Source organism: Alligator mississippiensis, chromosome 15, assembly GCF_030867095.1.
Source record: "Alligator mississippiensis isolate rAllMis1 chromosome 15, rAllMis1, whole genome shotgun sequence".
Classification (NCBI taxonomy): Eukaryota; Metazoa; Chordata; order Crocodylia; family Alligatoridae; genus Alligator; species Alligator mississippiensis.
In genome coordinates, this window is record NC_081838.1 from 7168990 (window position 1) to 7195039 (window position 26050).

At 61.2% G+C, this 26050-nt stretch overlaps 1 protein-coding gene across 2 annotated transcripts in view; it reads left to right on the forward strand.

Annotated features, from left to right (window-relative positions):
• The window catches only part of LRP1 (LDL receptor related protein 1), a 79057-nt gene that overhangs the window by 2912 nt on the left and 50095 nt on the right, over nucleotides 1-26050 (forward strand). For both annotated transcript variants that reach the window (XM_059719221.1, XM_059719222.1), the window contains exons 2-6: nucleotides 10120-10242; nucleotides 15485-15622; nucleotides 17668-17787; nucleotides 18038-18166; nucleotides 18497-18760. In XM_059719221.1, coding sequence (XP_059575204.1) covers nucleotides 10120-10242; nucleotides 15485-15622; nucleotides 17668-17787; nucleotides 18038-18166; nucleotides 18497-18760 — 774 coding nt within the window. The remainder of the gene's footprint in view (nucleotides 1-10119; nucleotides 10243-15484; nucleotides 15623-17667; nucleotides 17788-18037; nucleotides 18167-18496; nucleotides 18761-26050) is intronic.

Sequence of the window (26050 nt, forward strand, 5' to 3'; positions counted from 1 at the left end):
TCTGTCCCCTCCCCGGGGGGCCTCATCCTGGTGGGCCCGTGGCGGGGGGGCATGTTTGACCCACGCGACTTCTTGCCTATCACAGTGCCCCGGGGAAGAAGAGGGGGCTCTGCCCAGAAGACCCCTGGCAGAGCAGGGGAGGTTGATCCCTGGCTGGGCCCGATATGCTCCTCTTGGAGAGTTGCGGGTGTGGGGTGGAAGGGAAGCAGGATGCTGTGACCTCTGGAACGGTGGGGGGTGTTTTGCTGCCCATCGCATGGCCGTCAGCACTTGTGCAAGCCGGGGGGTGGGGGGAATGCTTGTTCCTGCCCCTGTTTGCACATGGCCCCTGCCAGACACCAGGTTTTGGGAAATCTGGGCACCGCCCAGAGGAAGCACGGGGCTGGCTCCATGCAGCCCTGAATCCCTGGCTGTGCCCCCCCCCTCCGCGGTTCTGGTTGTTCAAGACCCCTCCGGATCCAGCCTCGGCTGGGGGTTGCAAAATCCTGGTGGGGCTGTTTCCTGCAAATCTCAGCCCTTTGGCGGTGGTGGGGGAGGCCCTGCCATTTCCCTGCTCTGTGCTCCTGGCCACCTCTCTTGCTCCCACGATGCCAGCCTTGCCAGGTGCTCGAGAGGGCTGGTAGCACCCAGGTCGTTTGCTTGCCTGGTCCCTTCTGTGTCCTTCTGCCCTCTGAGGTCATACACCCCTGCGGCCAGGACCACTGGCTTGTGGACCCAGGAGTCCGGGAGCCCATTTTGACCACAAGCGTGCCCGCTTGGCAGGGGGAGAGGGCTCAGGGTGCTGTCCCCTTTCTATCTGGCAGGAGTGGCAGGACTGAGCTGGGCACAGTGCGGCCCTGGACTCCTGGGTCCCTCTCCCAAGCTGCCTTCCCAGGTTGGGCCAAGAGCTGGGCGATTGAGGATGTGGGGGTGTAATTAACCCCGTGGAGGGAGCTGTTGAGTGGTCCTCAAGCACACTGCTCCCGTGCCTAGCGGGGGGCACTGTTGGGAGCCAAACCAGGGGGCTCGCTTGCCCCCCCCCAATGCCCTGACCTCCATGACATCCTGTTTATTTTAGCATTTCCTGTTGTTTCAAGTGGGGCAGGAGGGGGCTGCGGCTGGGGGGCGCCTTCCCCGCCTTCAGGCCTCCATTGCCACCATGGCCCTGCCTGGTGTGCCCCGTGCCCGGGCTGGACCCAATCTGGCCCTGGCAGCGCCCCAGTCATAGCCGGGACCCCACAGTGCAAGGCTCTATACAAAGGTGCTCCCAGTCCCCAGGAGCTCATGGCTGTGGTGCAAGAGGTATGCGGGAGGGCTGTGCCAGGGCCCAGATACCCCCTGCCCCCCAATGGGCATTGTCTTCCCCGTGCTGTCCAGAACCCGCGCCAACATGCCCAGCCTTTCATGAAGCAATAACGATCCCTTCTCGGCTTGAGGACAAGTGCTAATTGCTGCTCCAGCTGTGCACGGGGCTATACAACCTAGTCCTGCCTGGTGACTTGGCTTCTGAGACTCTGCTTTCCCTGCCCTCTTGCCCGCCTCTGGGTCCTGGCAAACCCCGGGCAGGTTGGTCTCTGGCCTGGGCAGCTTGTGGCCGTGCCTTAGCCCGCAAAATCAGATACCCCAAAGCTGCTGCCGAGGCGAGGAACAGGCCCAGCCTTGCACCTTGCACATTTAATCCTCGTCCCTGGCTCCAGGGCCAGGCAGCTCCTGGTGATTACTGGGCAGCTCACTAAGTCCTGCCGCCGGGAGGTGCTGGGCGCTGGGATCCGAGGATCTTCCCTGCGGATCGGGCCAGGAGCAGCCTTTGCATTACCCTATGTGTTGCTTTCCTGTATTCCAGACCTGGGGTGGGGAGACGGGACCCACCCTCTTCCAGTTGGAAGTGGCGGCATTAATTGGCTCTGCTAATTAGCTCCAGGAAGCTGCCGCTTAGCCCATGAAACCCAGCTGGAAGCATGAGCCCTGGAAGTATGAGCGGTTTGTGGAAATGGCTGTTTGCAAAACGGAGTGGGGGGGGGGTGCGATCCTGATTCCCTTACTCGTTGCCACCTGGTTTCCAGCTGCAGGTGGAAGGTGGCACAGAGCGGGTTGGCCTCTTGGCTTCGTTCTGCATGGTCCATGCCATGATATGGTCCCATGTGTGTACAGCACCAAGCACAGCCCAGCTCCATAATGTGACTGGTGGGGATCTCGCGTGGGGGGTGGTCCTCCCTGCAGCCAGACCCATCTCCCGCCGAACCCTGTGCCCTTCAGCAGGAGGCTCCGGTGCTTGCCTCGGCACCGGGGGCTGCAGGTGGTTTCTGAGCCCGTCCTGGGGCCCCCAGTGTTGCCCAGGTGGCGAATTGCTTCCTCTGGCACTGTCCACGGGGCCCCGCCATTGTTTGGACTAGGAAAGCCCTCAAGCCGAGTGCTTCCGCCGGGGCCGGAGGCGCGAATGCCTTCCTGTCCAGGCGCGTGCTCGAGTCACCCTCCCTTGTGGGCTGGCAGGAGGATGGATTGGGTTTGGGGGCCATGGGTTAAAATCCCAGCCTGGCCAAGCACTCTTTCCCCCGTGCATCCTCCAGCCCTGCTCTCGGAGGTAGGGGACGATGGTGCCTCCATCTCCTGGGAGCTCCCGTCTCTCTGTGGCAGGGATGCCCTTCCCCTGCCCGTCTGGGCTGCAGGCTGGTGGGGGGGGGAGGTTTCCTGGTGAGGTTCCCATCCATCCTCCACTTTGGGAATTAGAAGAGGACGCAGGGATGGCCCCCCCACACCGGTGCCTGGCAGTGCAGGGCTGGGCCAGCCGGGACTGGCAGAGGTGCCAAGCCGGGCGGGTCTGTCTGCTCCATGCCCCAGACCAGACATCACAGCATCGGGTTCCTCCTTGTTCCTTCCAGCTGGTTATAAACAGCCCCATTGCCAGCCAAGCCCCCCCATGCTGGCCGGGGCAGGGCAGTTGGCTTGGGTGCCCTCGGCCCAGGCCAAGAAGCCGCTGGTTTGCATCCGGGGCTTGGGCGGAGAAGGGTGGGGAGCCTGCGTGTGCCTGTGACTAGGTGTGAACGTGTGTGCATCCGTGTGCGTGAGCAGAGCACGTTTACAGCATAGCGAGGGAGGTTGTGGGCTGCTCGGGCAGTTCCGGGGCAGGGGTGTCAGGCGCTGCATGCACAGGGGCAGAAAGCAGCTGGGCCAGGGTGCGTGTGCCCAGTCTCCTGGGTCTCTGGCCTCCCTGCTTGCCCGTCCCACCTGGACTCTGGTCCTTGCTCACACAGCTGCTCTTGGGGCCATGGAGCCAGCTGGAAAGGAGGCAGGGAGGCAGCTGGCACGGACAGCATTGCTTGGTGGGGGGGCGTTGCCTCTGTCTGAGCTCTGAGATGGGGTCCCCGTCCCCTCCACCGGCCGCTGGGGCTGGGACGGGGGGGCGGGGTGAGAAGCCCAGAGAATCCTCCCGGCTGCACAGAAGGGGTTTTAAAAGCTGGAGGCAGAAGGAAAAACAGGGGAAAAAATGACCCTGGCAACGGCTTTGCTGAGGAAGCGTCTGTTTGTAGCAGCCACAGCCCCCCCCCGGGGCCCGGCGTGGGTGCTGCTGGCTGGTGCAGGGGATTGGGGGGGGGGAGCATTTGCACGCGTCCCCTGGCATTCAGTGTCCTTTGCACACGCGTGCACACGCCCGCAGTGCCCGGGGGAGGGTTTCCTAGCTACCAGCTTTGCTTCTCGTTGCAGCCTTTGCAGCTCTGAGCCTTTGTCTCCCCCCTTTTCCCCCCACAGCTGAGCAGGGTGGGGGCATCTCTGCTCTCCCTGCCTGGAGGGACCCCTGCCCCTCCCTGCCACTGGGGACAGCCCCCTTCCGCCTGTGTTGGGGGGGGGGGTCAGAGGGCACTTCCTAGCCCTGCTGTGCCTCGTCTGTGGGCACTTCCTCCATACCATGGGGGTGAACACAGCCCATCCGTGTGCCCTGGAAGCTGGTCAGGCAGTTGCCCCAGGAGCACGTGCAGCACCAGGTGTCGGGCAGCGGGGTGCGGCTCTGGCTGTGCCATCTGTGGAGGATTGCAGCTGGGGGCTGGGGGGCACACGAATGCTCCAGGGGAGCTCATTGGCGCACACGTGTGCACGCGCTCTCATTCTGATGCATGGGGCTGCACACTCAGCATGCCGCTGGATTTGTCCTGCCCCCCTCCCCAGCCCTGGAGCTATGCCGCAGGATCGGGGCCCTGAGGACGAGCTCCCAGTGTGTGCTGCACCCCACCTGGGGGGGGGCAGCTCCAGGGTTGCTGTAGTCCCCAGAGCTGGGTGCATTGGGGCTGGGTAGTCGCAGGCTCCCAATGCCTAGTGGCCTGGTGAGTCTGTGCCCCCCCCCCATTATTTGCCCTGGGGCTTCTTCACCTTCATGGAGGCGGGGGGAGCCCAAGGCCTTGAGCGAGGCTCAGGTCTCTGTGGGTTTATCAGGAGCTTGGTGTGTTCTTGGCGTGTGGGAGTGGGAACGTGGTGAGCTGTTCCCCGGGGACAGGACATCTCCTGTTCCCGGGAGGGGAGCTTTTTGAGGGCTCTCCCTAGCAGGTCCCCAGCCTCCTGGATGCCAGCTCCTAGCTCTGGCACTGCTGGGGGAGGGGGTTGGCCCCCGGCTCCCCCCTGCCTGGGCCAGGGTGCGGAGCTGGGGCAGTTGGCCATGACCCCAAACAGAATGCACTGGTTGGGGGTGGCTCCTCCCCGCGCCCTGCATGCCCCCCCTGCCTGCACCGTGACTCAGCCGCACAGATGAAATGCCTATTAATCCAGAACGCAAAATTGCTTTATTGCCCGGAGCCGCGCAGTCTCTGGGGGCCGCGTTATCGGCTCCAGCCGCCATCCATAAATAACCGCAGCCCCGGCTTCTGGAGATGTGCCTGCCCCGCGTCCCTTCTTGCTCTGTGCCTCAGTTTCCCCTCCTACCCTTTGCCTGTTTCGGGAGCTGTCTTCCTTGGTGTTGTCACAATACACCTAGCAGATGCGGCACTAGAAACCCAGGGGTCCCTGGCCCCAGGGCCTTGCCTTCTGTTAGAGCTGGGGGTACTACTGCTGTGCCCCCGTGAGACCCAGGCCCCCTGCGCTGAGGGGCATGCTGCTTGGGTGGGTGCTGCCATGGCACCGGCGTGGGGGGCACCAGGGCAGAGGATGCTTTCGTGTCCAGTGTTAACAGCCCCTGAGCTACGGGGGAAGCTGCTATAACGTGCATTTCTTGCGAGGCTTCGCTCCTTTTGCAAGCCCTGGCCCCGGGACTGGAATCCAGGCATCCTGACCCCCGTCCTCCCCGGCTGCCTCTTGTCGTCCGGGCCCAGAGCTTTCTCCTTCTCTCCCTCTTCTCCTTCAGCCCCCAGAGAGCACGGCCCTGCGGGCAGCGCAGAGGCTGCAGAAACATCTCGGCCACGATCCTGCTAGATGGGCTATGCAAGGGGGGCTGGCGCTGGCTGTCAGGACTTCTGGGTTCCTTTCCCGTCTCTGCTAATGGCCTCTTCAGCATTGCAGCCTTGGAGAAACCCCTGGAGTTTGCTTCATGGCTCCCTTTAGCCCTCTGAAATGGGGCTGAAGCTCCTTCCCTGGCGGCGAGGCCAGGTGGATCTGGGGGCCTGGTGTCAGGGGCCCTACAGGGCTCTGGGGTCCCAGTGCCTTGAGTGCCAGGGAGAGGCTGTTGAGGTGCCCCCCTGTTTCCCATCTTTGCCCCGGCCACGTGCCTCTCTCCGTCCCCAGTGGCATTTTGCTTCTGTCTGGATGGCGAGGCCAGAGCGGACCAAGATGAAGGCCCAGCGGCTTTCCAGTGGCTGCTGGACTTGAAAGGAGAAAGCGGGGTGTGTGGGGGGCGGGAAAAGTCTGGATTTTAAAGCCAATATTTGCTTTGCAATGGAAGCCGCCCCTGCCCTCCCTTCCCTCCCCCCCACAAACAGCAAATACCTGCGGCTTCTGCACATGGGAATGATTGCACGCGGTAACAGCAACGTCATTCATGGAGGCCGGCGCGGCAGGGCCGGCCCGCGGGTTCCAACCGGGGCCGCGGAAGGAATGGCAGGAATGCACTGAACCCACTCAGAAATCTGGTGGGGTTCCCCCCCCCTTCCCTTCTCCAAACCGTGACTCTAGATTTTTCAACTGGGTTTTTAAAATTTTCCCTTTAAAGCCCCAGCCTCATTTCCGAAAGCCGCGTTGACCTTGGCTGCAAGCTCCCGAACCCTGTGGGCTTTTTGTTGGACATGTTTCGCGTCTCGGAGCCGAGGAGGAGGAGGAGGGCCATTTCCAGGAACTTTGGAAAGAGCCCCCTTGCCCCGTAATTTCAGGTCAAAGAGGTTGGAGGGGGTGGTTTTTGGAGCAGCAGTAGGAGAAAGGTCCCAGGTTTGGTCTACGTAAGACCTGCCATGGACCTGGGGCAGATGATAGCTCCATGCTGCCCTGTCTCCTGCGTCCAGGGCAGCGAGCGGGGGTTGGAAGGGTGAGCGAACAGGGTATAATGGGGCTTTTTCCATTGTTTGCCACCCCCCAGCGCCTCACAGGCATTTCAGGTCTAGGATGCTCAGGTCCATCCTCATCTCCTGTGCTCAATAGCCACCACAGCCCCTTTCCTCCAAGGATGCGGCCAGTCCCTTTCTTAGTCCCACGTCTCTGTAAAGCTTGGAACGGGCTTGTGCTGATTGAATGAAGCATGTCAATGTGCTTAATTGCCTCTGCTGGATTGAGACTGGAGGCCTCAGTCCCAGGAATCCCCCCCGCCCCCTTCCCAGCGATGCGGACATGCCCCGCAGATGCGATAAGTGGGCTTTTCTGGTTGCCTGGCAGGATCGTGGCCAGTTCAGGGCTTGGGTGCAGAGGAACCAGGTGGTTTTTAGAGGCTTCTGCCTGGAGCTGGTAGAGGGGGAGCATAGCTAGAGCCCCAGCTCATGGAAAATACCTCGTACTCCCCAGCTGGAATGGGAGCCTGGGATCGCCCCGTGGAGATGGGAGCCGGGCCCTTGAGAAGCCCGAACCCCTTCCAGGAGGTGTCGGGGGCCGTGGCTCTTGGCTCTTGGAAAGGGGTCGGTGGGGGGTCGGGTTTGGCCGAGAGCTGTCAGCCCGGCATGAATAGATCAATTGAGAAGAGCCGGGATTGTGTCTCCAGCTTCCTCCCGGCCGCGCCGTTCCCCGTCTCCGTGCTCGCTGGCAGGCGGGCGGTCGCGACGTGACTGCAATGATGTGCGTGGCCTTAGCATTTCGGTCACATGGCAGGATGCGCGGACCGCGTGGGGCACAGAGAAGCGGCCCGAAGGCCTTGCTTTTCCCCTCCCCTGCTCCCCCAGGGACTGGGGGGGCAGCCGTTGGCATCCAGCATCCCCCCCACGCCGCCCTGTGCCGCAACCCCGGGTTAACCTCGCCGGAAACGCTGAGCTGCGTCAGGTCTTAAATATTAATGCGCTGGGGCGGGCGGGCGGCTTAGCAGATGGCCGGAGCAGACAGAGCAGCCGCCGGCCTCCCACAGCAGGGAGGACTCTGACCCGAACCAGGATGGGGGGGCAGGGGGGGAGGCTCAGAGACGGGCGAAGGAGGGACGTGACCTCCATCAAGGTGGCTCTGCAGCATTGCCCCATGCACCCACACGCACGGACGCGGTTTGCAGCGAGGGAGCTCACCGGCACCCCGGGCCGGTCCTGAGGCCGTGTTGCTTGGCACAAAAGAAAGGGAAAAAAAAGTTGCATCGTCCGCGCCAGCCTGCGAAGGGGCGGGTGGGGAAGAGGGGAAGGGAAAAGAAAAAAACCCTCAGGAATGCAGAGTCGATTTCGTGCTTTTCCCTTTTTTCCCCCCCCCCTTGGAACATCTGTTTTGCAAATCAGGCTCGTTGCAAGCCGGATTTATTGCCAGCCCCGTTTCCTTTCCAGAGCTGCAGGCAGCCGCCTCCCCCAAAGAGAGAGGAGAGGCCGAGGCAGGGCCTGGTTGGGGAAGCCGGATGGTTACCTGTGTTTGGGGGGCTCTTCCCTTCACGCCTCCCCGGGGCCTGTCCAGCCCTTTGAGCCCTTTAAAATAGCAGTGTCAAACCCCAAAGCAGCCAGCAGGGTTTTAATGGGGTCTTTAAACCCAAAGGGAGGCAGGGGCAGGGAGAAAGACACCCCCCACCACGGGCAGGACCAAATCCCCCCTGGCTGCTGGTTTGGCAGGCCGCCGTGCTCGGAGCTGTATGTCCTCAAGGAAAAAAACCCAGTCCTTGCCCCAAAGGGCTTCCAGTTCAAGCCCGGCTTGTTCTCGTTGCACGGAGAAGAAGAGGGATTCGACCCCGGCTCCCCGGCGTCCCTGCCTGGCTTCCCCACACTGTCTCAATGGAGCCTCTTCATAGGCGGCCGAGAAAAGAGGATGCTTATTCTTCCGCCGCCATGACTCGCGCGCGGCATCTCCACTGACTGCTAAAGAGGAGAGCGCTTTCGCAGCTGGGCCGTGCCCGTGGTCTGAGACGCCTATTATCCCCTCCGTGAAGGGCTCATTATTCCTGGAGGCTCCCCTCTGCTCGCATCTGCCCACCTCTGAAAGGGCGGCTTGGCTGGCGGCGGGCGCCCCATGAACGGGCACCTTCTCTGGTTGCCCACCTGGCCTTTCGGGAGTGTGTCTGCAGCTTCCATGGGGGGGGTCGTGATGGAGAAACGCGCCTGGTTTGCTATCTTGGTAGCATGCAGGGCCTTAATATCCCCCTCCCGGAGCTCCCCAGGCTTTATCCGAGCCCCCGGGGCACAGTGGCGGTGTAGAAAGTCCATCCCCAATGCTGAAATGGGCTTAATCCTAGTTGAGGGATGAACGGGGCCAGGGCTGGGGACCCCTGGACGTAGCAGACCTTTAGCAAAGCTTGTCGGGCTTCACCATGACATCCCAGCACTGCAAGAAGTGTCCAGACCTCCTCGGTGTGCTAAAATTGCCTCTGTCTCCCTGTCTGGGCGGGCCTGGGCAGCTCACACTTGTGCAGCATGTGTTAAGTGTTGGGGAATCAGTTCTGTTCCCAAAAGAGGCAGGTGCCTACATGCCCTTTGCGACCACCTCTGTCCCGGGGCTGTCGCTTCTCTGAGACAAGCCAGTCATGCCACGATCACCTCTAGCTCCTGCTGTACTGATTTGCGCCCCCCTCGAGATGGGAAATCAGCCTGGAAGACCCCTCTGAGGATCTTGAGAGAGATCCAGGGGAACCTCTAAGCCTGGTGGGGGTCCAGCTCCCCGGCCCATCTGGGCTCAGGTCAGCTCCTGCCTCCCAAATGCCCCATGAGAAGGGCACTGTCATTTAGCAGGGTGAGGCAGATCCTCTGCTCTGCTGCTGCCCAGCTGTGGGATAACAGGCTGTTTAGCAACTCTCCCCATGCCTCAGTTTCCCCTGCCACTCTGTCTGCCTCATCTCTCTACCTCTTGACTTTATGCTAAACACGAGGTGCAGAGCTAGAGATGATACTGATATGATATAATATTGTTATAATATGGTTTTCCAACTATTTAAGTTGGTCAAATAAACAATACCTGATTCACCCAAAGAACCTTGCTGAGCTAGAGATGAGGCAGGCAAAGGGCAGGAGGGGAAACTGAGGCTAGTCGCATTCCTCACGGGAAGCCGTGAGTTGCATCCGCATTTGACCCGCCATGGGACCTCAACCCCAAAGCCACCTTGCTGTGTGGCTTGCCTGGCACAGGGACGAGAGTTGGTGATACTTCTGCCCGGAGAAGCTCCTGGCATGGGTGGCTGAACTCGTGTGCATGTTCACGGTGCCTACACGCGTGTGCCCCAGTGCCTGGTCGCCTCTTGTGTGATCGTTTGGACTGAAATGAATGTGGTGTCTCACCTTTTTTTTCCTGGGGGTTCCTGAATGATTTTTCTTTTGCGACCTAGCACTAAAAAGAAAAGCGTGCCTGCCGTAGGCTCCCTGGTGCTAATTTAAAAGATCTTTAATGTCATTAGCGCATCCTGGATCTTTGTCTTCTCACAGTAATTAATGATCTAGTTTCCCTTTTTTTTTTTTGTCTGCAGGGGCAAGACTGGTGGATCCCAAACCTGGATCCCAAACCCTTTGGTGGATCCCAAACCTCTTTCTCCTTTAAAAGCAACTCCCCAGCCCCCTGAAAGGCAGCTTTGGTGTGTTCCAATCACTCGTCCCCGGGTTTTATGTTGATCTTTTTTGTCTTATTTCTTCTCTCATGTAGCCCCGAAGACGTGTAGCCCTAAGCAGTTTGCATGCAAAGATCAGATAACGTGCATCTCTAAGGGCTGGCGCTGCGACGGGGAAAAGGACTGTCCGGATGGCTCCGATGAATCTCCCGAGATATGTATGTATCCCTTTTGTTCCTAAGGTTCCTATTCCTTCTGTTCTTACAGACAGCACCGGGACAGTTTGCTACCTCACTCCTTTTCTTTCCCTAGAAGGTTGGGGCATGCACCTTGTCGCGGCAGCTGCGGTGCACATATAAGCCGTCCATTTATAACTACTTCTCTCCTGTTTAACCCAGCGCTTCTTGAACCTGCTGCACTCTAAAGCTAGCCTGGCTCCCGGGAGCCCCTGTGCTCCTGAGAAAATACAGCATCACTCCCCATGGTCTGTATTTGCCCTGGGGTGGCAGGAGGAGGAAGCTGAGGTTTCTGCAAAAGCCGCTTACGTCGGGAGGAGAAAAAAAGGAAGCAACACGGGGGTTTTGGCTTCCCCAGTGCGGTGGCCAGCACTTCCCTGTTGCACATGTACGATGGGACAAAGCTGGCCTGGGAGGGTTCAGGAATAACTGCCGGATGGAGGAATTGAGGTGTTGCATGCACCTCTCTGGAGGCAGCTGGGGAGGGGGCCTCCTTGTTGCATGGGCAGCCCTGGTCCCCTGCGGCTTGGAGAGGAGCTGGGAGGTCTCTGAACTCCAGGGTTTGGGGTCTGAGGTTAGACATGGCCATTGTGTCTCCCCCACCCATGGGGATTTGAGTTTGGCGAAACCCTCGAAGCAGAGGCAGCTTGGAAAGGGCACACGGCCCTGGAGGTCCTTCCAGTAGGAGCCCCCTTGGAGCTCATCGTCTCTGCAGGGAGGCTGGATGCAGGCTGGGGCCATGTCCTTGTAGCTGGAAAGGGGCAGGGGGCTCTGGGAACAGCTCAGGAACCCAGGGGGGAGAGGGGGGGCTTGGGCAGAAAGTGAAGAGGCTGAGTGAGGGAGGAGACAGGGCATGTGTGTGTGTGTGTGTGTGTGTGTGTGTGTGTAAGCATGTGTGCACAGGTGAAGGCATGTGTGCGGGCTCTGGGGGTCTCTGCGGGGCTTTGCCCGGAGTGTATACATGCACGTGTGTCAGCATGGGCCCGTGTGGGCGTGTGTGATGCATGGGCATGCGTGAAGGCATGTGTGGGTGTGCATGTGCAAGCAGGTGCAGGCTTGTGTGTGAGTGTGTGCATGCATGTGTGGGGGATGGAGAAACAGGAAAGGAGCCACAGCAAACAGAACCCACCTGTTCAGGAGGGTGGAGAGCTTGGTCTGTGTGTGCACTTGTGTGGCACACGCGTGCCCAGAGCTGTGGGCTTGTGGGGAACGTGTGTAGACACCTGGGGAAGTTGGCCTGATCCGTGCCCCAGTGGCTGGAGTGGGTTTGGGCTCCTGGGGTCTGTGCCCGTACCTGGCACGGGGATGTGACTGTGGGGATTGGAAAGCACTTGCGGCGTTGTGGGAGTAGGCGTCCTGCGTGGCTTGTGCCCCCTGCCCCCAGACCGATGCCCGCGGGGCCGGTCATTCCTGCCCATGCTGGATGTGGTAGAGGATGCAGGCTGGGCTCCTCACAACAGCCGTGTGTATGTGCAAGCTCACAGCAGCTTTATTTATGTGTGCACACGGGCCCCCCACAACAGCTTTATCTGTGTATGTATGTGTGTGAGCTCCTCACAACAGCCATGTGTGTATGTGAGAGAGCTCCTCACAGCAGCCATATCCATGTGTGCACATGTGCGCACATGTGTGAGCTCCTGACAACAGCTTTACCCATGTATGTATGTGCATCAGATCCTCACACCAGCCTTCTCTGTGTGTGCATGTACATATGTGCATGAGCACGTGTGGGTGTGCATGTGAACTCCTCACAGCAGCCTTATCCGTGTGTGCCCACTTATGTGTGCACGGGAGCTCCCCACAACAGCTTTACTTGCACGTGTATGTGCGTGAGCTCTTCATAACAGCCATGTCTGTGTGTGCGAGCTCCTTACAACAGACTTACCAGTGTGCGTATGTGTGTGCATGTGTGCTGCCCAAATCCCTTTGGCTCTGGTTTTTGAGTGTCAAATGCTGTCAGGTCACCCTGTCCTCCCCCAGCGCTAATGGTGGCTCCACTGGAGGCCTTTGGACCGCGGTGCCTCATGCTGGGCGAGCTGATGCCACGGTGGCAGGGTGAGGGTGTGGGACTGCCACACTGGTTGGGGGGTGGGGGGGCATGGGGATGCCACACTGGGCACCCGGGATGTCTGTGATGCTGTGTGGGGCTGGGCTGCTGTCTTCTTGGCCTCAGTTTCCCCACCTGCAAAGCTGTTTGGGGTCTACTGATGGTAGGGAGCAGATGGAACGGGCGAGTGCTGTGCACACGCACATGCGCACACCGCAAGCTGTATCACACCCCCACCCAGGCTGTGTTATACACACCCACACCCATCCCTGCCCAAGCTGTGCTACTTACATGCACACACCTTCACCCAAGCTATGTTACACGCATGCATCCACATCCGTCCCCACCCAAGCTGTATTACATGCACGCATGCATGCACACACATGCATGCATACACACACACACACACACACATTCCTCCCCAAGCTCTATTACATATACACCTATCCATCTGCTCAAGCTGTATTACAGAATTACAGGCACACGCCCACATACCCCGCTCAAGCTGTATTACATATACACCTCCAAGCTCTATTACAGCCCCCAGCTTTATTACACACACACTCCCCCCCCGAGCTGTATCTCACACACACACACACACACACACACACACACACACACACACAACCCCTCCAAGCTGTATTGCACATGTGCATGTACGTGTGCACACATACACACATACCTGCTCAAGCTGTATTACACATACACCCCCAAACTTTCTCCCCAGCTTCATTATACACATACACTCCCTGAGCTGCATCTCTCTCTCTCTCTCTCTCTCTCTCACACACACACACACACACACACACACACACACACACACACACACACAAATCTGCGCAAGCTGTATTACACATACACTCCCCCACACCCCCCAAGCTCTATTACAGTCCAAGATTTATTACAACCTCCAGCCTCTATTACACACTTCTCCTCTCTACTACACACACACACATATACACACAGACACAGCTGGTTACACACACATGTGCACAGCCCTTTATTATGCACACACACATCCAATTTCTATTATGCGCCCTCCATCCTGTTTATGCACACACAAGCACATATACCCCCTCTATTACATGCACACACACATCCAACCTCTGTTACACGCATGCCACCACCAAGCTGTATTGCCAGCTCAACAAGGCTCTGTTACGCTCGCCTGCCCCCTCCTATGTTGCGTGTCTCGGCCGTTCCACGGTGCTGCCACCAGGTCAGTCCTCCCCAGCCCTGGTCGCATTGGTGCAGGCCGTGGGGGCTGGGAGCCCTGCCGCCGCCTGTGTGATGACAGCCCTGCCGGGGAGATGCTTTTGTCTCTGCCCACGTGCGCTGGGGGCCGGGAGGGGGAGGGGGTCGTACTTGCTTGAAATGTCAGGATTTGATTTTTCTTTTAAATGTGCAAAGGAAAAGCTGCCACAGTTTGATGGAGGGCGGGTGGGAGCTGCCAGTGCAGGGGGCTGGTTTTCAGGTCTCTTCAATTGGGCCCCCCAAATTTGAGGCAGCTGAGCTCTGCCCCTTCCCCTTCCTGAGCATCTTAGCCTGGGGGGGGGCGTGGTAAGGCCTGCCTGGCTCAAGTCTCTTCTCTCTTCCCCGCCCCTCCCGGCTCAGGGCCAAATCTTTATCTGGCGAGAACCGCCAAATTGGTAGTGGCCTTTTCTGCGGGGGGGGGGGCCAAGCAGCTAGTCTGGGCTGAGTTTTGAGCCGAACCCAGGCGTCCTGTGCCCCCTCCCCCGCTCCAGCCAAAGCCTGGCCGGAGGGGTTGAAGGCCGGCCCCTGGAAGCAGCTGGGACCGTGGGCATCCAGCCTTGCCAGTCCCGCCTGCCACAGAGGCTTTGCCCCAGCCCTTGTTCAGCCTCTCCCTGCACCTCCAGGGTTTTAGCTGCAGGCAGGAGCTTGCCGAGAAGGTCCTCAGTGCTGGGAGCGGCAGGCGGGGAAATGGGCGCAGGCAGCTCTGGAGGAAGTCGGCTGGGAAACGCGCCAGGGCAGGGAGCAGCGCTGTGGGCGGCGGGGGGGGTCATGTGTGCAGGTACATATGTGTGCGTGCCAGCATCAGTGTGCATGTCCGCATGTGCACGTGGGTGTGTATGCATGCCCCCCCACACCTTGCTTAGTGCTAGTCTCCCCCCTGCCAGGCTCTGCCCCTGGCCCTTTCTCTTCCTGGGTGCCTGCTGGCAGTGATCAGGGTGGGGGACCCCAGGGGGTCCTGTCTCCGACACAGGTGCCCTGAGTGGCTCTGGGTGAGTCCCCTGGGGTCTTTGATCATGCCCCCGGTCCACGGGCAGGTACAGGAAGGAGCCCCGGAGTGAGCAACAGGGGCACATGCAGGCTGTTGAGCCCCTTCTGCTGCAGCAGCCATGCTCTCTGCCCTGCCTGTTTGCAATTCCCAGGCCTGCCCTGGGGCCCATTCTGCCCATCCCCTGGCCTGGGGGGTTGCAGTTGGGCAGCCTGCCCTGCCCTGCCTTGGTCTTGTCAGAGCTCGTAAGCTCAGCCAGCTGAGGCTGGGCGGAAGTCCTCCTCCCCACAAGGCAGAAACCAGAGGGCTCCTGGAGCTGCGGCAGCCTCCAGCCTGGTGCTCTCCCTGGGGGATCACTGACCTAAGCCCCTGGGAGAAGCATTAGTGCCGGATGTGGTGTGAACCTGGTGTGTCCCATGTGGTCATTGGGCAATGCCACCGGGCCCATCTAGTGGGCCCTGGCTGCTCTGCCCCCCGTGCCCTCCAAGCTGTTCCAACCCAGAGGTGGCTGCAGCCCTGAGCGGGGAACTTTGAATAGAAGTTGTTCCCTTGCATCAGCGGCTCCTGTCCTTCCTGGGGAAGCTGGAGGAGAGGGGAAACTGCCTCGGCGGTGGGGGGTGGGGCAGTGTTTGATTTGGGGATGGAAGTGAATTCCCCCTCTTCCACCTGACTCGGGTTGTTCCCCTGGTCCCAAGGATGTCTGCATGCACGGGTGCCTCGCTCTAACCTTGGGATCTGCGTGTGCACCCAGAGGCCCAGAGACAGCGGGAACTGCTTGGTGCAGCCCCTGACCCTCCGTGGTCCTTATCTGGCCTGTGTGCTCCATGCCAGAGCCTGCTGTGGGGGTAGCGATGCCCTGGCTAGGAGGCAGATGCCCCCAGCCTGGGGCTCCAGGGACTGGCTTCTTGCTCAGCCCTGCTCCTGGTGATGTCTTGCAGGTCCCCAGAGCAAGGTGTCACGGTGCCAGCCGAACGAGTACAACTGCCTGGGCACAGAGCTCTGCATTCCCATGAGCAAGCTGTGCAACGGCGCCCACGACTGCTTCGATGGCTCGGACGAGGGGCCACACTGCCGTGGTACGGGGGTGCTGACAACAGTGGATGGGGTGGGGGGTGGGAGTGGTTCCCTGGTGACTCCCTTCAGGACAGGTCTCCAGTGCCTGGCACTAGTGCAGCCCCATGCAAGGCCCTCTTGCCCAGGCTCAGGGAGCCCGAATCCTAGGCGAGGTCAATGCCAGCTCCTTGGGGGTGTCCTGGGGGTCCTCAGGGCTGGGCAGAGCCCTTTGCAATGCTGGGTGTCTGGGTCTGTGCTCAGCTCAGGGGCAGGAGCTCTGCCAAGGGTCCGAGCTGAGGCCAACTAGGTTGATGCACCTCAGTGGTGAGGCAGGCGGCGGGAATGAGGATCTGGGGGCCCGGCCAGCTCTGGGGCTGAGTCCTTCCGAGAGTTTTGCCTACAGGGTTTAGGCAGGGATGGGCCGGCCAAGGCCAGTCTGGGCAAGCTGCAAGTTTGAGCCCCTGCTGGGAACCCCTCCCGCAGCTGATGCAGACAGTGCTCACCGGCCCGGCACCGTCTAAGGCTGTGGGGTGGGGGGCAGGGAAGGAAACGTCATACAGCAGCTGGGGGGGGGGGGGGGGCGGGGGGGAAGCTGTGGGAAGAGTGAGAAACTGGGTGGAAACCACCCAGACTGCCCAGACCCAGACAGGGCGTGGGGAAACTGAGGCACAAGGCAGGAGTGATGTGTTCGTAGGAGAGCAAGGCATGGCTCCCAGCTCTGAGACCTGCACCCCTGTGTGTCCCTGGCCCTGTCCCTTCGTCTCTGCCTGCCTTGCTGCCCCACAGGGCCAAAAGCCCGGCCTTCTTCTCCCAGTGATAGAGAGGCCGAGATGCCACGAAGAGGCAGGGGAGACCCCACTGCTGCCATGCAGGGTAACCTTGGTCACATGAATGCTCTGTGCCTTGGTTTCCCCTCTGCATGACCCGCCTGGGCCTTGCTCCCCTGGGGCGGGTCTCCCTTTGGGTGAAGGCATTGGCACAGAGCCTGGGCATTGCTGCCTCTGCTCACGCACCTGCTCCCTCCAAGAAATGCCTCCTGGCACAGCCGCGTGGCTGGTGTGCTCCTTTCCGATCCGCCTGCAGCCCAGCCCTGCTGCCCGGGTCCCATGAGCAGAGCAGGGCATGCTGCGACCTGCCGGCGCTGGAGTTGCTCCAGCCTGTCTGATGGGAGGGCAGGGGTGGCTGGAGCTGCCTGCAGGGTTGGGGACGCAATTCGCATGCTGTGCCAGATGGGGATGGTCTGCGCTCTTTGGAGCGATGCATCCATGCCCACAAAGCTGGGAGAGAAACTGAGGCACTGAGAGTAGAAAGGACTCACTGAGCAGCTGCTGGGGACCAAGAAGTCTCTGTATCCAGAGTCCCCAACCCTCTGGAGCCCTAGCACAGAGGAGAAGTTGAGCCGGGGCCAGATCCAGGGCCAGGGTGGGGGCGGGAGCTGCTGGGGGGGTTCTCCCCATGGTCACGCTGCTCTGGGGTGGGTTCCTGGGAGCCCAGGGGTGCCCCCAGCTGCCAACAAAGAGCCCTTTGTGGGCTGCCGGGTGCTTATGCAGTACACAAAGCCTGTCCCGGCTGCAGCCAGGCCCTTTGTGTGCTAATTGGGCTGTTGGAGATGCTCCCTTCTTCTCGGGGTGTCTCCGTGAGGCCACCGCCGTGGTCCAACGGGCCCAGCCTGTTGCCACTGGGGCGTGCGGGGCTCTGGGGTGCCTGGCCCTTCACACAGCTTCCTTGCTTCTGGCTGGGGGACTGACCCCCTTTGCAAACCGCTGGCTCTGTGCAAATGGCCCCCGCAGTCCCAAGTTCAAGCTGGGCTGGGCCCGTGGCCGAGTGGGTTTGGAAGGGGTGGAGGGCTGGCCTAGAGAGGAGGAGATGGGCGGCCAAGTTCAGTCCCTGCTGGGGGGGCAGGGGGCGGGTCACAGGAGTGATGGGAGGGCAGAGGTGTCGTATCAGGGTCCCCCAGGCCAGTCCGTTTGCCCCCCACTCACCTCAGGCTGCAGCTGGAATCCAGGGGGAGCGACTGGGGGGGCCCCTTGTTGGTGCCCATGGGTGTGACCCTGGCTTCCCCCCGCAGAGCTGCTGCCCAATTGCACAGCCCAGGGCTGCCAGCACCACTGTGTGCCCACGCTCAGCGGGCCCATCTGCTACTGCAATGGCTCCTTCCAGCTCGCTGAGGACAGGAAGAGCTGCAAAGGTGGGTGCCAGTGCCGGGGGTGGCAAGGGCTCTCTGGGGCCATGGTCTCATACCAAGCATTGCCCTTTGGTGGCCCAGGGAGCGGTTGCCTGGCAGGGTGCCTTCGCCAGTGGCTGTAGGAATCAGCCCATGGGAGCAGGGAGGGGGGTAGACATTAGGAGCTGGGTCCAGCAGGGCTGGATGCGTGCTGGGAGGGGCGGGGGGTGGAAGCTGGCAATGCCCATCCGAGCCACCCCTCTCTGCCCTACAGACTTTGACGAGTGCATGGTGTATGGGACCTGCAGCCAGACATGCACCAACACGGAGGGTGCCTATACGTGCAGCTGTGTGGAGGGCTACCTGCTACAGCCTGACAACCGGTCCTGCAAGGCCAAGAATGGTAGGAGGCTCTCATGACCCGGGCATGTGTGAGGAGGCCCCAGTCTCCCTTGCACATGATCTCTGTGCATGCATGTGTGGGGAACTACTACCCCTGTCGACCCCTGTTCTTTGCTGCATGAAACCAACTCCCTTGTGGGGGGGGGGGCTCACTCCCTCTGTGGGTGCCCAGCATTGCTGGCAAAGCCCCGCGGGTCCCCTCACATCTCCCCATGGCTCAGTCTCCAGCCCCGTGGCATTGCTGCCCTCTGACCTGGGGACAGGGTGAGCATTGGCATGACGAGGGTTAGGCTGGAGGCCTTGTGGGCTGACTGGATGTGGCCTCCCCCAGAGCCTGTGGACCGACCCCCGGTGCTGCTCATCGCCAACTCCCAGAACGTCCTGGCCACCTTCCTGAGCGGGACGCCGGTGCCCAACATTACGCCCACCAGTGCCAAGCACACCACGGCCATGGACTTCAACTACGTGGAGGATACGGTGTGCTGGGTGCACATGGGCGATGCAGCTGCCCAGACTGTCCTCAAGTGCGCCAAGATCCCCAACCTCAAGGGCTTTGTGGAGGAGCGATCCATCAACATCTCCCTCAGCCTGCACCGTAAGTGCCGATGCCGCGGCCTGGAGGGGTCGTGTCTCCCCTCGTGCCAACCCCAGTTGTCCCTGAAGGGCTACGAGGGGTCTGCTTGGATCTCCACCCCTATCCTGGGGTGGGCAGGGGGTCGAGTCATCACGGGCGATGTGATACGTGGCGTGTCCTCCTGTCTGTCTGCTTGACCAGCCAATTCCCAAGGGATTCGGGCACTAGGCTTCTTTGTAGCCTGGCCTTCAGGGCATCTAATCCCCTTGGGGGTCCTTAGCAGGCCGCTGGGATTCAGGCACCTGTTCTGTGCAAGGGTCCCCCTTCCAGCCCTGGGCTCCCACCTGCAAGTGGCGATTCAGGTGCAAAGCCACCAGCCCAAAGAAGGGCCACCTCAGGCAGAGGCCACGTGAATCACAGTGGTGGGGAGCAGCTGGCGGCCACCTCCCACCCGCATCTCCACGGCAGTAATGAGTCTGGCTGCAGCTGCGCCTCCCATTTGGGCTCATGGGGCCCGCGTTTGGGAGGGAGGAGAGAGGCAGCAGGGAGTCTGGAGCGTGAGCACGCGTGTGTGTGGGGGGCTGCAGGGTGCAGAGCAGAGCTGCTGAATTCAACCTCCTTTCCCTGCACTCTGGTTTCGAGCCGATTGCTGTTTCACTCTGCACCAGTGCAGAACTGGAGTGAGCCTTTAGGCCCGGTGATCGCAGGGATAGGGGTTGCTGGAGGCACTGGTCTGAGATCCAGGAGACTGAGGTTGTTCTGGCTCTGGCACTGATCGAGGGACTCGGGTCCCTCTTTCCTTTGGTAATACCAGGGTGGAACGGGTCTTCGCCCTGGCACACGAGCAGGGAGCTGGCATCTCAGCTCAAGGCCCCAGGCAGGGGGCTGGGAGCAGGGAGATGAGAGGCTGAGTGCCCCTTTTGCCATCTCAAGAAGCAGGATCATGGAGTGAGCCCTGCCCCTGGCCCTGGGGATGCCTGTGGGGGAGCTCAGTCACGTCCCTGCTGAAGCATGGCCTGCATCGAGACACACGTGGATTGGTTCTGGCCTGCAGCCTGGTGAGGGCTGGAGTCGGGCAGGGCCAATCAAGCCTCTGCCCTTTCGTGGTCCCTCATCAAGCCTCTGCCCTTTCAGCTCAGCTCATCAAGCGACTTGAAGGTCATCCAGGGGAGCCCGAGCCTGCTTCCCCTGGCTCTGCCACCGCTGCCCTGGGTGCCCTTGGGCACCTCCTTGTGCCTTGCTAAGGGGGTAGCTGTGCTGCCTGCACTAACAAGGTGCGGATGCCATGATGACTAGGCTATGGAAGTCCCTCGGACGGGGCTGGAGCACCATTAGCTGAGGCAGGGCTTTGCTTTCCAGCCTGGCCAGGGTCAGAGCTGCATGCTGGCGCCTCTGGGCAGTGGGTGGGGGGGTAATCCTTCCACACTCCCTTCCCGGTGAGGCTTTGGGGAAGGGTTATGAGCCACACCCAGCTCTTGCCTTTCCCCGCGCCTTTTAATTACGGGCGAAGGGAATCCGTCAGCAAAGCCCTGGTCGAGTCAGAACAGGAGCGGAGATGACTGTCTAATCAGAGCGACAGGGCGGCAAGGGCGGGGGGGGGCAGGCTCCCTGCCAGCAGCTGTGCCCCACCCTGCTGGCTTGTCAGGCTCGTTCACATCTGTGAGAGAGTCCAGGAGAGGGAGGGGGGCCCCACCCCACTTCACTCCCCCAGCCGGGGGGGACCAGAGGCTGGAAGTAAAGGGGTGTGATGGGGCGAAGGGACATGACCAAGGTGAATCCCCCAAAGCAGTGGCAGAGGCCAGTGGCCTCAGTGTTACACAGCACTAGCTGGACCGTCAGCTTCCCCCATGTGGCCCCCTGGGTTCAGGCTTGGTCCACGTGGACCCAGTTGCCCAGCAGACCCTCCGCTGCCAACCTGGGGGGATGTATTTGGGGCTTGCAGCTCCAGTGCCTGGCCTGGCCCAACTCTCTCCCTGCCCCCTTGCAGCTGGGCCAGTCCCCCCCACCCAAACCAGCTGGGACGTATGGCCTTGACTTGCTGCCCATGATTTGCTGTGCCTGCTTGGTGGTGAAGCCCCCTGGCCACATCCTCAGCCCCTCAGCTGCACAGAGAAGGTCCCCAGCTCTTACCTGGCACTCTTCCTGTTATCCCTGCTTGGGGGTGGGAAAACTGAGGCATGGGGGGGAGCTTGTCTGGGCTCCCCATGGGCCCTGGCTCAGGGCTCTGTGCTCTCAGTTGCCCCACGTCCCCTGGTGGAGGGGACAGCACTGGGTTGGCCGTGGGGAGCCAGGTCCTGGTCTGACGCCCCACGTGATGCAGCACCGAGCACCCATAGGTGAGACGAGCAGCCCTGGGAGGTGCGTTGTGAACCACAGGGCTGCTCTGGTCCCTGAGCCGCTGACGGCCTGGTTTTCTGCATCGGCATGGGAGGCTTCTAGCGGCTGCCAGACTCTTGCCCGTCACCCATGCCCGGCGCCGGGGGGCATTAGAGAAGCAGACAGCCCTGGTGGAGGGAGCATCTCTGGCCTCCCCATGGATCTGGAAACTCAATTAGTGGGTCCTTTTGGTGGCATTTACCCTCGGGGCAGGAGCCAGCCTACCCCAGTGCCAGCCGCTAATGTGGTTTGCGTTAGCTTGGATGGGAAATCCCAGCGCCGAAGGGCTGAGGGCGCCCGACCTCCAGCTGCCCCTGGTATGTCTGGAATGAGGAGATGTCTAGGTCCGACTCTCCAGCAAGGAGATGAACCTTGCTGTCCTCTGGGTCCGGCTGGGCACTAGAGCCCAGGGTGCTGGAGGCAGAGAATTGCTCGGGTGGGTTCCCTCCTGGCTGCAGCCCCCCAGCTTGGTCCCTGCCGCTCTTCCTGGAGCATCTTCCCTCCCCGTCTGTCCTGGGATGAGCTGAGGAGCTCTGGGATGGACAGATGGATATGGACACAGCCCTGCCAGGGCAGCACGACTGCGATGCCAGGCTGTGCCCTCGGCTGCTGTGTGGAAGCCCTCACTGGGGCTGGGGCTGTCTCTGTCTGTGCCCTGTGCACGGCTTGAGCCCTGCAACCTGCTCCTCCCAGGGGCTGATGGAGAACTCAGGCTCTCAGGGCAGTGGGTCCCTTTTCGGCTGGATGCCTGGGTTCTTCCTCCGCCTCTGCTGTCAGCTGTCTGGGGGCAGATGCCCTTGGCTCACGCTGGCGCTGCCCATCTCTTCCAATGCCCCGGCACCTGGCTGAGGGCAGAGCGCGGGGGGACATTGGCACCGTTCAGGCTTCTCTCGGACTGGAGGTCACCACCAGCCCCATCTCCAGCCCCTTTCGCGGTCTGGCCAGTCTTGCCCAGATTTCTCAGGGCAGCTCTCAGCTCCCCAAGAACTGGTGGAGGGAGAGGGGGTGGGGCAGGTTCTGCCCAAATCTTGCCCCTGGGGCTGTTCATAACAACTGCCACATGATGCTGAAAGATGGGGGGTCCAGACTGAATAGAAGGGGCCCACAAAGCTCCAGAGGGGGGTCATGGGGGGTAGAAGGTGATGGGAGGGGGGGTTGCTGCTCCAGAAATGGACTCGGGAGCACTGATTTTTTTTTTTCTTTCTCCTTGGCAGCCTGGATCCCAGGCAGGAGAAGCTATTTCTTTCCCTCCCCCTTTCCTCCTCTCTCGTGTATGTGCAAGTTCCAGTTCTGTTTCTAATCAGGGCCCAGCCTGGCAGGAGTCGAATGTCTGCTTGAGCTCAAGGACAGAAAGGAGGGCGGGAGCCGCCTTCCCGCAGCGCGTGTGCGGCTGCGTCCCCGCGGGCCGGCCCGGGGCCAAGTGGGGACCAGGCCCCACTGCTTGGCCCCGCTAGCCTGGAAGCGGGACAGGGCACAGGGGCTGGACCCCTCAGGGTTGCTTTGGCGTGTGGGGACTAGCTTCCCTGCAGTGCTCTGCCACTGGCTGCCTGCTTGGCCTTGGGCATGTCCTTGGGAAGGGGCCTTGGGAGCCTGAGCCTCTTGGTTCTTGCGTGGGGGGACGGGTAGGGGGTGGTGAGCATAGCACAGACTCCAGGATGCACAGAGGCCAGATAAGCCCCTTCAATTGGGGCTGACCAAGCATCTCACCTTTTCCCCGCCCTGGGGGTGGATATTTCCAGAGTAGCCTAGGGGATTTAGGTACCTGCTTCCTATCCTGTCAGGCCTCTAACTCCCACCAGCTACCCAGTCAAGACCCCAGCCTGACTTCTCCCAAGCCCCAGCTACATGGTGGGGGCTCTGTGCGGTGGCAGTCGGCTGGGAGTGGGAGCCACTGCCTGCAGAGGCCTGGGGACTGCAGGGAGCTGAGACCTGACGTTAGAGCTGCCGTGGCCTGGGCCAACCCTGGGTCCGTCGTGCCCAGTCTCCTGTGTCACACTCGGAGCTGGCTCTGACCGAGGGGTGCCCACAAAACAGGCCCCGCGGCCTTATGGGTGCAGAGCTGCATGGCGTTGCCCCATGAGGTGGCCGGCTCCGCATTGCTTTCTGCCGGTGCCGGAGGGGGAGCAAACACTCCCCCTCCAGCCCCAGGACCCCCTGTGCCTTCCCTGCCATCCCGCTCCTGTCCGTGCCCGGTTGAGCCCCGCTCTTGTGCCTGCACATGGGGCTAATCCCTAAGCCCCTGGGTGCCGCAAGGCGGCTCAGCCGGGCTCCCGCTGGCACGTGCTCCCTCCACAATGCGCCCGTTTGTTCAGGGCCGGGGCTGCCAGGGGCTTTGCAGTGCCCGGGAACAAGCTGCTCCCGGGTTTTTGTGTCGCTTGGCTTATCCGCAGGCTGGTTTGGGAGAGTGGCTAATCCTGGACACCCTCCGCCTGCCAGCGCCGCCCCCCACCCCGGGCTCCCTGTCACTTCCCGGCTGGGGTTATAGACATTCTGCGTGGGTCTAAAACTGGATGGCTTGAATGTTGGGGCCTGGGGCAGGGCCACCTCGGTCCTGGTCCTTCCATCTGCCGGTACCCCTTTCCCCGGTAATGCCCCAGGGGGTATGTGAGGGGCTTAGGTTCATGGGGGGCAAACTGGAGGCCTCCGCAGTGAGAACGGGGTTGGAAAGATGTGTGAGTAACAGCCTCTCCTGGCACCGATGCATTGCCAAAGTTAAATCCCCAGCTCCCGGAGTCACATGATGAGCGAGAACCTCCATTTCCCGGGTTTGGAGGGGAAGCCAGGGCCACGTGACTGGCCCGTCCAGCTGGGGCCATTGTCAAACCAGTCTCCTGATTTGATTTTATTTATTTTTTAATTATGGATTTATTTATTGTTTCGCTCCCCTCCCCAGTGCCTGCCACCTCCTTTTTTTTTTTAATTTTGCAGCCCGGCTCCCGGCTTGCGCAGAGCTGGGCTTGGCAAAAGCCCCGCGTGTCCCAGCGACCGCGGCTCTCGCCCTGGCCCGCCGTCGTCGCTTGGCCCCGGGGTTTTGTTTTGCTCTTTAAGTCGATCGAATTTAAAGAGGCTTCCAAAGAATTTTCCGCCGAGAAAGGAGGTCGGGGGGTATCAGCAAATCTGTAGCCACAGTAACCAGCCGGGGGAGAGCGCCGGGCCTGGTTTTCAGAGGGGCCCGTTGTTGGCTCTGCGGGCCGGCTTCCAGGCTGGGGTGGGGGAAGAGCTGCCAAAATTCTCCCTTTCCCCCGCCTCTGTGGGCTGTTTTGCTTTCTGTTTAAAACGCCCAGTCCCCCCAGTGCTGGCGGTGGGGGGGGGACAGACCCTCAGGACATCTGATCTGCCTTTAAACCCGGGCAATCTGGGCATTATTAAAATACCTTCCTAGGCTGCATCTCTTGAAATGAGCCTGTCCCGCAGGGCACGTCTTCTGCTTCATCCCCGTTGCGACTAATAACCCGTCCCGGTGCCAAGAAGCAGAAGCGCTGCAGGGCTCCGGGCCAATTGATTTCAGAGGGCTATCGGCCGAAAGGCTGCCCGCACTTTGCGTGGAAAGCGGTGGCTTTTCCTGGCTGCCAAAAATACCTCCCTCCCAACCCCCAGAGCCTCTTGCACCCTTCTGCGTTCAGGGCAGACGGGTGCAGAATTGCAGCCATGGCCTCCGCTCCCCGCCGTGGCTCTCCCAGCCCTGCAGCTGGTTTGGTAACAGATCTCACCCCCTGAATCTGTGCCCTGAGCACAGAGGGAGCAGCTGGGTCATGCCAGCAGTGCCCCTGAGAAGGGCAGAGGAAGCCGGTGCTCCATGCCATGGGCTTGAGGTGTCATGCTTTGCAGGAGGACGTAAGACAGACAGAGTGAGTCCTTCGTCCCATGAGCCCCGTGTGCCAAGGGGTCTCGTGAGACAGTCATCGCGTGGCCATGTAATGGGAGGTGAAGGGGATGAGATGGAGAGGGATGCACTTGACTCTTGAGCCCTTAGTGCCTGCCTGACATGGGGTTGTTGGAGGGGGGCTGTGGCAGGCTGGACACTTCCAGCGAAGCCTGGATCCCTCTGCCCAGCTCCCAAGGAAGCTCCTGGGTCAGAGAGGGTGAGATGCCTGTGGGTTGTGCCTAACGAAGTAGGTCGTGCCAGGAGAGAGCCTGGCTTGCTGAGATGCAGCGATGTCCTTAGCCGCTGCAAAGCATTTGGGAGAGGGGGGGCCTGATCGCCGTGACCCACTGCCCCCCCAGCCACCCCAGAGCCCTGCTGCAGTGCCCAAGCTGCTGCACCCACATGCCATGGAGAAGTGGGGGGCCGGGGACCCCGGGGGAGGTGGCAGGGAGGGAAGGCACTTCTCCATGCCCTGGCTGTAGCACGCAGCCCCCCTTGGCTGGCTGGGTGCCAGCTGTCACAGCCTGGGTATCCGGCACAGATTAAGGGCTTCTTTTTAATCGTGCAAAGGAGGAAGTGAGAGAGCCTGGGGCGAGCTTTCCCAGATCGCTGCCAGGAGCCCGCCAGCGCCTTGGTGGGGGTGCAGGCTTGCCAGGCCCCCTCTTGGGATCCCTGCTGGCCCGGGCCGAACCCCTCCAGGAAGCGCCAAGAGCTGGTCCCGCATGCCCCCCCCCCACCCCAGCCGGTGTTTCATGTAGGGCAAGTGCCAGTTCCAGGTGGCTAAAAATAAGTCCTTGGCTCTGCTTCGTGCTCGTGTGGGAGGGAAGGAGTTTAGCTTCCCCCCTCCTGCAGCATGTCCCGTGTGCCCGTCTGTGTGTCCCTAGGGCTGGCATTCCCCCCCCCTCCCCCTTTGCCCGGTCCTTCCCTCCTCAGCCCCCTCTGAAGAGCAAGGTCTTTGCTTTATCGTGCCCCCCCGCCTGGCAGTGCTGAGTGGGTGCCTCGTTCGGGGGGGGATAATTACAGCCTCCTTGATAGCAGGGGGAGCTGAAGCCGTAGCCTGGCCCTTGCCC